The sequence below is a fragment of the Nesoenas mayeri genome (genome assembly GCF_963082525.1).
Source record: "Nesoenas mayeri genome assembly, chromosome: 2".
Classification (NCBI taxonomy): domain Eukaryota; kingdom Metazoa; phylum Chordata; class Aves; order Columbiformes; family Columbidae; genus Nesoenas; species Nesoenas mayeri.
Genome location: NC_137543.1, coordinates 119,220,108 through 119,232,848, shown reverse-complemented (window position 1 = coordinate 119,232,848; position 12,741 = coordinate 119,220,108). Strand labels below are relative to the sequence as shown.

Genomic DNA, 12,741 nt, shown 5'->3' with positions numbered 1-12,741 from the left:
ACTTCTAGACTGATAATGGCAGAATGCTACCAAGACAACTCCATAGAAAACCCACTGAAGCAGGAGCAAAATTCAGGTCACTTCTTAGCAAAGCTCATCACAGATTATTATTGTTATTAAATTTTTGTTTAAACCATTTTGTAAAACTTTTATCCTGGGAGCCAGATATCCCCATGTGATGTGCTAATTCAAACAGGCTAACGTGGGACCACCTGACCCCACCTGGTACCAAAGGCTTCCGAATTTTTTTAGCTTCTCAGGGAATCACTGCTGACTGACACCCATCTGTTGGTGATCGGCTTCTGGTTCCTCTTCTTCCACATCTGCGTTATATTCTTCAAATGCATCATCATCGACATCTGGAAGCCCAAGTAACTACAAAGAAGAGAAAATACTGTGTAATAGTGAATTACGCACTCCTGCAGCTTCGCTGCAAAACTTCACACAATACCTAAGTGCCACTTCTTGAAAGCCTCACTACTGGAATAACAGTACTGCATAATGATCTTGGCGCTCTCTCTCCCTCCTGTGACAGAAAGATTTGAAAATGCATCCTCACACCAAATTAAGTGCTCAGAGATTGGAAGATAAATAAAACCAAAGCAAAGCACTTGCAAAGAGCTTTGTGCTCTTCCCTGAGGTCGTATCACGAATTGTTGAGTATTTAGACTTGGCAGTGGTTTAACTTCAAAAAAAACCACGGAAATACTATAGAAGAGGTTACCTTGGTTTAAGATTGTGTTTGGCAACCCTAAAATAGCCAAAGAAGAAAGCATCCTCATGCAGAACTGGCTAGTATGGAATAAGCAAGGAGACCCTAAAAACCTAAAGATCCTACCATGTTAAGTGTTTTTCCTGAACCCTTCACTCCTTCACACCAGATGAAGCCTTCCATGCTGGGTGAAGCTCTCGCAGTGAGAAATACTGCGTATTCAACTCAAAATTGTCCGAGTTCCTTTAAATTTCTCCAAATTAGATTTGGGCTTGTGAAGAACTGCCAGCCCAAATTCCTTGGACAATGTTTGGATACCTCCACCTGACAGTTCTGATCACTGCAAGGGCACTTGTTTGCTACAGGAAAAGGAGTGAACAGTGATGCTTGAACTTTTCCCCTCTCCTCCAAAAGGTTGCCAAGCCAACAGAAGTCGAGAAGGCAGATAAACCAAATAACAGTCAAAATAACGCATCTGTTGTGGAAATCTCATATTAGAATCCTACACTAGCAGCTAGTAATAGCCACAAAGCAAAATCACATGCCAGGCATTATTGGGAATACCACGTATTTGGCTTGCCAGGGCTGGAAGAGCAGCACAGATGCATGCAACACCCTGTTTGGAGAGTGATGCAGCTGTCAGCTCTTGAAAGAGGCAAAGCCCAGAAAAATTGGGAGGAGGGTAACACTCGCTAGGTGGTGGCATGAAAATGAGAAGGCTGTGACCAGGCAGATTTTTAGGGACCTAAACTAATTTAGCCTGTGATCGACATTCAAAATTATTCAGTGGACAGAAATACAGTGCACAAAATTAGCCTCTGGGTCCAATGAAGTACGAATTCCCCTCTGTCACTGGGAGAAAAACAGGTTTTTAGTTGCAGGGTTTCTTCAGCAGGGAAATGGAAAGGGAATTTGCTGACTAACCTCCATCCTTCGCATTCTAAAAATACTTACACAGAGACCCCAAACTGAAAATGTTCTTGTTTTGTGAGCAGCACAAAGAGTAAATATTACTATGCTTAACTGAACATGAAACTAGTTGGTTCATTTCCAGGATGTGGGGGTTTGTTTCATGTTGAAGCTAAAATTAAAATACTGAGTTTTTAAAATGCAAAAGCAAAGTCTCTAGACTTTCTTATCTACCAGTATTATTTCACTAAACTGATTGAGTGTATTTAAATTAAATGTGAATATTGTACTGCTCCATTTATATCACCTGACAGAAAGACTCTTGATCACATTTTTTTCCCCAGCTCTGGTTTTAATTCCTCCTTGATTTACACGGAAATGAGCCACATGAGTCTTCATTTTATGGTACACCATAAGCCTTTCCTGTGTAAAATTAGCATGGAAAACACAACATATACCATGAAAACCGCAAAGACACACGCGATCCCGAAGGATGGGGAGCACATCCTGCTTTTCACACATCCCCTCTCCCTTTGCGCAGCTCTCCTCTCCCTGGTGCAGCGTAAATCAGAGTGATGCTGCAGATGTCAGGAATTTTATGGAGTGTAGGAAGGATTGGGATGGGATGGGACGGGATGGGACAGGATGGGATGGGGTGCTCCTCCAAAAGAGGCATAGTTTTGTTCTCTCATGGACACTTTAGGACCTTTCAAGGCACCAAGGACCTCAGCCATGCCGGTCCTGCTTTTAGGGGTCCCATCTCGCTGCTTCCCACAGGACTTTGGTCTCTCACTGCTGTTAACCCCTTACAGCTCTCTGGGTTGCACTGACAAATTGGCCAACATCTTGACCCAAGGAGGGAGAATCAGGGTCCAAAGTGCAGGTAGCTCTACAAATACCAGGCCAAAGGAGAAGGAAGCAGTATGAAAGATGAGGACAAAGTAAGATTATGATGGTGGCCTGAGTTGTCCCTGGACTGACTCCCACCTTGTCTTCTTTCACACTACTTTCTGTTTCTAGTCCGTATCTACTTTATATATTGAAGTATCAGCTATGTGGCAGACTGGAAAGGGCTTTAATGGAAAGTGAAAACAAAGAGGTAATACAGGAAAGAGGTGTAGAAAGAGAGAGCTGATCCATCAGCCAACTAGGCAAGGGGAACAAAACTGCCAGGTGGGGACACATGGGGAGAAGGAGGACAGGAGGGTGGTGAGCAGGGAGGACCACAGCAGCAGCAGCACCTGAACTACACCTATTTATTCCTGCTGGCCAAAGTACCCATCTGGAGGTAAAGCACAGGTCACTGGGACCCATATGAATTAAATATGGGATAAATGGCTTTTAAACTGCAGACTCCCCACTTGGGATGTAGGCTTTTTATGCTGAAGGTGATCTCGATGCGGGAGCCCTGGAATTTGCTGCTGAATTGTACAACTCGTGTTTTGGTTCTCTGCAAAATCTGCCAGTCGGTGCAATGTCCCTCAGGCATTTTTTTATTTTTCACTTGTCTTTCTTAACTCTTTCAAAGTACTCTGATTCTATACAAATAACCTAGTAGATGTTAAGTTCCAAACTTATGAAAGCAGAGTGGCATTGCCTCCCACCAAAAGCTGATGCAGAAACATGCTGAAAAATAAGCCAAGTACAAGACCAAGCTTTAGCGGTTCACACAGTGCTACACTAGTGATAACGAGGTTCTGCCAAATCCCAGTGTGAAGGGCTCAGTCTCCAGGCAGATGTGCTTACAAACACCAGCACGGACACCTCTGGCACCAGAGAGACAAAAGCATCAGAGGAGCTGGGATGCTCTGAGGCAAATAGTGGTATTGTAGCCCAGTGCTATTGATATAATTTCATGTACCTGTGCGGTGTCTGGCAATGTTGGATGCTCCCTGAACAAGTAGGTAATAAAGCAAATCACAGGTAACTGAGTCAGGAAGGCAGTAACGGGCAGAGACAACATGCCCCCCACCACCTTCAGCAAAGAAACAGCTTGACTTTGTCTGGAGCAGGATTTAGAGATGCAGTTTAGCTGTTGAGGGTTAACTAACACTTTAAAAAAGCCTCATCTAAATAAATATCCTGTATTTAGGTATCACTGTGTTTATGCCCAGAAAACATGCTGACATTCAGCAGCAGTTTTTCCTAAATGGCCATTTTTCAAACTGAAATTTGCCAGTCTGGTCTCTGACAGCGAACTCCACTGGGATGGTGTAGAAGAAATGCCCTCCAAATGCACTGCTATCTCCAAACTGACAGCAAGGTGGTTTCAGCAGCAAAACAGGTCCAGCAGAGAAAGCATGGGGGACAGCACAATGTACTGCCAAGTAAATAATTTCCCAAAACTGAGGAAAAGTGGCTTTGTTCTGGCAAAGGTCTGAGGGTGCAAAATAACTGTTTCTGTACATCTACTCTAACATTCTTCACTTTTAAAAATCTATCCTGCCATGCATGTGCTATTTTTAATAATTACAGTAAGGGAAAAATGTCAATGCGTTCCTTATGAGTCTACACACAACCATACCTCAAAGGATAAACTCAGTTTTCTTATGCTGATGAAAATCTCTCAATACTAGGTCAAAGGCAAATCTGAGAAACTTAATTTTTGTGGTGCATCCAAGAGAAAATGAAAAGGTACTTGATTACAATCTGCAAGAGGTCTCTGACAACTGAGGACGCTGGTTTTGAGCAGACAAAAGCATGATGAAATTCAACAGCTAGGACATCATGAAACTAGAAAAATGCAGATTGCAAATAAAAGAGTTTTTCACAGTAGCCTAATTAATGATGAGAAGAAAAAGTGCCCAGCAGTGTTGTATCCTTTAAGTTACCTGAAGACTTTACATCAAGACTGGATGTCTTCGGAAAAGACACCCTCCAGGCTCAACCACAACTTATGTTCTTGGCTGTGGGAATCATGGGGTGAAATGTGATGTATTAATGAAGGGCCCAGACTAAATGAGCATAATGGTTCCCCTTGCTTTGAACCTTTTCATTCTGAAGAGCAGCTTAACTTGGTTTGACTGAAGCAAATTTCTCAGTAACTTAAGCTATGCTGAAATAAATGTGGTTTAAATGAAATAAGTGATCTGTACCAATTTAATTAAGTCTTTTTGAAGTCCTCTTTAGCCAAACCAATGGAAGTTTCTCCTCAAAGACACAGCTTTTCTGAGCAGGAGAAAACAGCTATGAAGATCCAAGAGCTGAATATTGTTCTGGGAAACATATTTATATTTTTGTATGTTTTCACAATTACAAGCAGCTGTAGTGACAGATCAGATTTCCAGTCCTTTCTAAGAAAAGTGTGCATCTGTTCTATTTATTTCCAGTCTCTCAAAGGATTATTTAAAACGATGCTCTTTTATATCGACCAGCTGTGGCGGTGCATGGCAAGGCAAAGCAAGGGTGTAACACAGGGAGGGCCAGTGTTTTCATACTGGCACTCCAGGCCCTCCCTTTCACTATAAAATACTTGGGATACATTTTCAGTCTTCTCGATCAGTCAGCCAGAAAGAGAGAGGAAGGAAAACGGTCTACATTTTGAGCATAAAAACATCCGTCGTCAGCTTTCCCATGGACATCATGGGAGTGTGGTTCTGGCAATGAACCTCTGTGCTGTGCTTTGCACCAGCCCCTTACTCAGCCCCAGGCACTCAAAAGAAGAGGCTGTGCAAAGGGAGGACTTGGCAAAAATGAAGGACAACAGCCAGCCTGAGCCACCTCACCCTGATGAAACCCAGACTTTCACCCAAATCGTAGTGTTAAACAAGAACAGAGAAAGCTGAGTAGCAGCAAAACAGAAAAATACAAGCCCCCCTCCACAAAAAAACCCACAGTTTCTGCTCCAACTTCTCTAGCAGTGACCAAACTGGTGTTTGCAAATACCAAGTGGCAACCATCCTAACAGCAAAACTTGGACCACCCCTAAAATAAAACAAACCACTCTGAGGAGAGACTGTACTTCCAGCTTCCAGAGGTTTACTTTTGCCATTCAAATCCTTGCAAAACTCCCCAGTTCCAGCACCAGGAAACGACTCTGCCACAAACAAAGTCCAGCGGCTCGCATCCTGTTGTTTCTGGGTGTCAGCACTGCACTAGCGGGACATGAGCCCCCGGGGCCGCTGCCACCGGCTGCCGCAACAGCTGGCCTCCCACCCCACGCGGGAATCTCACCCTCTCAAACGCAGAGACGGAAATAGAGAGGCAGCTGGCTCCCAAGAAACAATTTCTAGTTGCCTGATAGTGGCTTGTGTGCTAACACCCCTGCGCACAGGCAGCTGACTGGTGATGTTAAGTCCCTGCAGATGAAAAACCATCTTGCTCCCTCTGGCGCTACCCTATTAAAAGTCACAGGTAACTGTCAATGTTCAGAAGTAAAAAAAAGAGAGATACTTACAGGTCTGAAGGATTTGAAGACTTTTTCCAATATTTCATGGAGCGTCTTTTTCCCGCAGGAGGAGATGTAATCCTGTGCGAGCTGCAGAAAAGGTAAGCAGTCCTCACTTTCGCTCCACACGTGCTGAAAGCCAACAGCAATACAAGAAAGAAAAGGCATTAACAGGAATTCACACCAGCCCTTCCACATGTTTTATAAGGTGACATGTTGTAAACATATGTCGAAGTACATGGGGCCTCCTGCGCTTCAGACCTGTACTGGGGGTCTGCAGACTGTTCCAGACACCACACTTCTGTGGAGGAACCTGGATTTTATTGATGCAATGCATCAGAAAGCAGAGAAATTGATCCAGAAGGGAAAACACCTTATGACTGCACCAGCAACAAAGGGTATGCACGCCTTGCACATACACATTTTACAAGTAAAGGTGTTTGTGTTTGACATCAGCTCTACTCAGACCTGGATGTCACGTTGGATTTTCTCCTCTTCTGCATCATCCGCTGCAAGGGAGCCCTCAAGAAGAGCTAAAGCATCTCTATGTCTTCCTGGCATTAGTGCAAGAGTGATGCAACCCTGGAAGTGGAACCTGATGTGTAATTATCTTGACGACGAAGAAGATGCAAAATATACCCACGGGTTAGACACAGAGCCAAGTAGAGACATTTGGGCACTCGGAACATCCTGACACTTCATGCCTCCCTCCCTACTTTGAGGTTTACTCCTCCTGGAGCCAAATCTTCTTTTCCCAGGCAGGCACATATAAAACTATTTGGGATATTCCTCTCATGTTGCTCTTACTTTGGAGATGCTGGTTCCCCAGCCTGGTTTTGTGCAGCCTTATTCTGCTGCTATAAGGCTGTTTTAAAGAGAGCTGGTGAGGGATGGTGGAAGCACTGAGGCAACAATCCGTCTTGCACACAAGGGCAGCCCGCAGCACAAGCTAACCCATACTTTTAAAGACCTTCTTTTTGAAGACTTTATTCACTGGACTGTCTTAGGCAGTCTGCTACACAGAGAAGTGTAATACTACTAAACTGGTTTGAGGCTCTTATACCTCTATTTTTGCACAGCAGCTCTTTTCTCCGAAGTGTTGTGCAGCTTTTTTACTGTGCTATAAACAGTAAAGAAAATAGTAAACAGAAAGAGGAGGGTCTCTCTGAAGCTTAACTAACATTCAGGGAAAGAGCAAGAACGACGGATGTTTCAATTCCCAACTGTTCAGTCGTGAATACCTGCCAGGGATGCAGTTTCACACTTATCAAAAGAAAACACTACTTAATATCACCTAAGCTGCATCTTTAAGATGAAAAATGTAACTGCTTTGCTATGAGTCTCACTTGACCTACATTTTCTTTTCTGCTTGTTGCATCTTACAAGCATAAACATAGAGAAATGTTTTGCTATGGCAAGAGTCCTGCCTTACTGAGTAGGTTCTGCTCTTTCCGTCTAACCAGACTAATTTCTTAAACAGTCTGGCAATAAAAATAAGTTCTTTACAGTCTTGCTAACTCTCAAAGGCACATACCACAAGTCTCATGATACTTCATGCCATCTTAAGAGTCATGGGCCTTGTAGTCCTATATAAATATACAACCAAATCTCAGCTTCTGTTTACCAAAAAAAAAAAAAGTCTGCATTTCGTGATTTCTATGGCCTAAAAAGGCAGAAGGTACATGAAGTGAACCCAAATGAACCCTCTTTAAAATATCAAATGAACACTTTCAAATCGCAACATTTTAAGAACAGCCTCAAAATTCTGGAGGCCTGGCCCACTATTTCTTAATACTTGGGTTAGCAATAACCATTTATTTACTTCTAATCTTAGCATCAAACTTAAGAGCTGGATGTTGCAGTTTGGCAATTCATGGCTCACGCTAAACCTGCTGTAATTGTTTATATGTATAAAATGATTATGACTGCTAACATCCTGATTCTTGTTTAAATTGTGGCTTCTTTTGACAACCAGAGCTACACACAGGAGCTTCCACAGAAATGAAAATCAGGCCCTGCCCTTTTATAAATTATAGCTAGTTTGCTCCCCAGGGAAAGTTAACCCCATGTTGTCCTATCACATTTTTACAGCCTCTTTTCAAGCTGCACCACGTTTTAGACTCCAGTGTAAATTTGTTAGCACTAGCACAGAATAAGATCATCTAGCACAAGGGGAAACCGTAAACTTGGTCATTGAGCCTTTGAAGATACTTTCCTGCACAGCATCGTAAGGTAATAAGCAAGTAAGGCTTCCAACAATTGCCAGGTCTGCAGAAGATTTAAAAGTTTTAGCTGTAGCAACAAACAGACTATGAAAGGTCTCACCTGCCACTAGTGCATGCGTCTCATTTGGAGATGGCTTGATTTCATTTTCCCTCCCAAGAAAAATCCTCAACTGTGATAAAGACACCGGTTATAACACCTACATATTCAGCTGCATCTACAGTTCTCTGTGGATGTTCTGCTCTGCACTGAGGCAGCACAGGAACTGAGTCTCACCACTGACTCAAGCATCTCCAGAGTAACCTGCAAAAGGAATTTTGGCCTCCCAAAATGAAAACAAACGTAATTTGAGGATTCTGCTCTTGTTTAGAAAGTTAGAGCAGTCAGTGAGGCTGCACATCTGGAGATGCTTTTCCTGGAAAAACCCTGGTGCCTGAGAAGCTCTTTGCAGTGGGATAAGCGGGCTGCTGGCAAACCTGTGGGCCACAGTGCTCAGCCATGGCTGCGCAATTAAAAAAATATTAACCTCATCATCTGAGTATGTGTTTTCCAGGCTTGCCCAGTTTCGCTCACAGTTGCTTTGTGTCACTACAAAAGCACACAGCCATTAATTTCCACCTCAGCTGACCTAGGATCATGGTTGAATTATTTAGTTCAGCATCTACACGCAGCGCATAGCTGAGGCAATTCATACGGTTGCTCCTGGAGGGGGTTGCTTTCCCTCACACCTTTAAATAATTCGGTGTTGCTGGATGACAGAGTCACTTGCTGGACCACATTTTTCTAACCAGCCCACCTGCTGTGCATGGCAGTAAAACTTATTTTTCTTTGTGAGAAGAATTCAACTTGTAGAAAATAATCAGACTCACTGACTCTGTTCTAAAAAAATGTACAGGAGATCTTGCATCAAGCTGGCATCATATTTTTGTTTGATCAGTTACTTTGAACACCAGCAGTAACATGGTGACAAAACAAATGACAGACTACAAGGAATAGCATCACAACCTTTGCCCTCATTGTTTACGGCTCTGCAAGTCCAATGAATTTGTTGAGACTACCATGAGCCTCAGGAGCCAAATTATACATAGTTCAGCTGTCTAAAATGCTGATTCAGAGAGTTTTAGTGTCCAGGTGATACTGAAAATGACAACAGGCATCAAGATGGGTCTTCTGCATCCCTAGCATGTTAAAAACCTAGCCCTAAGATTCCTTTACAGGAAATTAAAATTATATGATTGTTGTGATCTGGAATCTCTGATTTTATACAAAATTCTGAGTTATTCTCCCCCAGATTGCATCTTGACAACCTTTCCATGTTTTTCTCCTCCTCCCTTTGCAGTTCATCATGCCCATCATTTCCTCCTTAGAAGTGGGTTATCACGGACTTCTCTGGCACCTCCTACATAGCTTTTTAAGTTGCATTATCATGAAATTAAGACATAAAGAAAGAGAACAAGAATACCAGGCACCAGATGCTTATTAAATGTGAGGCTCCTTTATAAGAGTCACAGGGTGCAAAAAGGTGGCTTGCATTAAGTCTCTTTAAAATAAACTTTAGCCTGTAATTGCACACAGAAAGGAAACTTATCTTCTAGAACATAAAAAAAAGAAAGTGACTGGAAAAAAAAAAAGGAGACAGCCAAGCTAGGAGCAGAAAAGAAGCCCCACAGTGCACCAGGAGCAGAAAACATGATGCTGTTGAATCAGCTCATTAGTGGTTCTTAATCACATTAAAGAGACACCATCAACATGAAAAGAATTAAGAATGACACCTATCTGCCTGTCTTAAAAGTATTATTACTACAAAAAGTGCCTCAAGTAATCATGACCAAAAAAATAGACAGAAGAAAACGCTGCCTCTGTTTTGCCACTGTTTACGTTCTGCATTTGATAGGGGTTGACCCTTTTGCTCAGTTTTACTATTGGCAGCTTTGGATGGGAAGTCCAAAGCAACCCTGGAATGAAAATATTTGCCAAAAAAAAAATAAAAAATAAGGGAAATATGGTTGCAAACCCAGAAAAATTGGCCAAAGTTGGAAGCATGGGAATAGGGTCTAAAACTGCTTAAGATTTTTTTTTTTAAGTTGACTAGATTTTGTTTTGAAAGTGTTTGCTTGATTATTGAGCAGCCTATAAAGAAACAATACATATCTAAGAAAAATAATGAGCTTTCTTCACAATTTCTGCTTTTATTAGCATCCATTCATAGCTTTAGCCTAGTTCTGCATTGGATCCGTATGTATCCCTGCTTAAGAGTCCAGCAGGCACAGCCCTTTCTGGGCACTGGCATCACTAGAAGGGAACAAGCGCCCAGGTTCAAGAGGCTCATAGGTGCTTGGAGATGGATATGCAGGGCTAGTCCCACCATGGACCAGGAGAATTCACACCCTGAGATGCTCCACTGCCACGGCTGCGAACGAAGGTCTCATGTATCCCAGGAGAGATGCATAACTAAACTCCAGATAACTTCTTTCGTAATTCAGCATGACCATTTGCCCGACACGACAAATTAACGTCCTGCTCGCCAAGATTTGTGGTCTTGAAGAAGTCACTTCACTGCTCTTTGTTTCCGTGAGCCCACCTGTCTAATGCGTTCTTACTGCACTTACCTGTTCGAAAGCGAATCAATGAACATTTGTCAAGCAGGTGGAGGGATGAAAGTTGCTCTGAGAAGGAAAGGACCTACAACATTCCTACAATAATGGACTGTGCTAGGAGCTATTTTTTTTTTAATAAAATAAAGTCCTTTATTTGCCATTAGCTGGAGGGTTGCAGACTACATACCCCGTGGAGAGGTGCCGCTTTTTGATTACTCTTCTTGCACTTCTGCTCACCACCGAGAGGGCTGGGGGGAAGGTGAACAACCCACCCCTCCCCATCCCAAATCCACGGGTTGTTTTGCCGGTACCTTTTCCGCGCAAACTTGACGCTGAAGTCCGCGGGGTGCGGGGCGGGGACGCGGCGGCACCGGGGCCGGCACCTGCCCGGGTCCCCCAGCCCCGGCGGGCCCTGGGGAGCGGCGGGGGGGGTGGAGGGGTGGCCCGGCCCTCCTGTCATCCTGACTCCATTTTATTCCTACCCATTCTCCATTTGCCGTGACAGCCCTGCCAGCCTGCCCGTCCCTGCGCCGTGTCCGGGCACCCCGGCAGGATGGAGGGGCCGCGGGGGGAGCGGCAGCTGCAGCCCCCGCGGGGCGCTGGAGGAGCGAGGGGGGCTCTCAGCCCTCCTGCCCCCGGCGCCCACAGCCTCCCCGGGCTGGGGTGATGGGGGAGGCGGGGGGGTCTCTGCCCGCAGCCCTACCCGCGGGGCCGCCCCGCACCGCCAGCGGACTCCATTTTGCAGATTGTGGTGCGCGCTGGGGAGGATCCTCCCCGGCCCCCCGCCCTGTCCCCGCCACCCCCGGCCCACACGCCGGGCTCCCCTGCATCCCACGGCACCACCACCCTGCATCCCCGCATCCCTCCGCCCCTCCGGGGCACGGCCCCGTCCTCCGCCCCCCTCCCCAGCGCTCCCCTTCGGGTGCTCCCCCAAGCACCGGGGACCCGCACGGACAGAGGAGGGGGATGTCCCACAGCGGTGCAGGGGGTGCCCGCCGGTGCATGCACACGCACGGATACCCACGCACGCCCCTGACTACTCCCCACCCTCACCCCCCCTTTCCCGGTCCCCTCCCGGGTCACTCACGAAATTGTCGCCGCAGGCGGCCTCCGGGCAGAGCACGTAGAAGGAGACGCCGGGCTCGGCGTAGAAGTCCATGCGCCGCTCCGTCTCCTCGGCGGCGATGAGCTGGAAGGGCGTGCGGGCGCACCACCGCTCCGCCGCCTCCGCCAGCGCCTCGAAAGCCATCGCCGCCGCCGCCGCCGCTCCGCGCCCGCCCGCGCCGCCCCGCGCGCACCGCGCCGCCCCGCGCCCGCCCCGCGCGCCGCCCCTCGCCGCCGCGCGCCGCCCCGCGCGCCCCCAGCCCCGCTCCGGGGAGCAACCGGGGAGCGGGCGGGGGGGGATTTGCTGCGGACCATTGACTGCACGCCTGCGGGCAACTTGGGGAGGGGGAGAGGAGCCCAGCGGGCCCCGCTGCCAGCCAGACGGTGCTGCGCTTTGCTCTGCTCTTACGCTCTTTCCAGAGCCCATCCGAATTTCTCCTTTTAGTAAGGAGAAAGTCTACCTGGCTAAAATCAGTGGGTACCTCGTGCGCTGAGCTTCATGGAAGACACCCAATGCAAGACACTGAGTTGTCGTAGAATCATAGAACAGTCTGGGTTGGAATGGACCTTCAAAGCTCATCCAGTCCAACCCCCCTGCCATGAGCAGGGACATCTTCAACTAGATCAGGTTGCTCAGAGCCCTGTCCAGCCTGGCCTTGAATGTCTCCAGGGATGGGGCATCTACCACCTCTCTGGGCAACCTGGGCCAGTGTTTCACCACCTTCATTGTAAAAAAATTCTTCCTCATGTCCAGCCTGAATCTCCCCTCCTTTAGTTTGAAACCGGTAGCCCTTGCCTTGTCGCAACAG

The 12,741-nt window shown here is 46.2% G+C and overlaps 1 protein-coding gene across 1 annotated transcript; it reads right to left on the bottom strand.

Annotated features, from left to right (window-relative positions):
* Positions 1 to 264: 264 nt before the first annotated feature.
* On the bottom strand, positions 265 to 12,077 carry MTURN (maturin, neural progenitor differentiation regulator homolog; the record flags this gene model as incomplete). The annotated part of the gene is made up of 3 exons (XM_080338750.1): positions 265 to 375; positions 6,018 to 6,140; positions 11,916 to 12,077. The coding sequence occupies 3 exons, from the start codon at positions 12,075 to 12,077 to the stop codon at positions 265 to 267; spliced, it is 396 nt and encodes a 131-aa protein (XP_080194876.1).
* Positions 12,078 to 12,741: the final 664 nt, after the last annotated feature.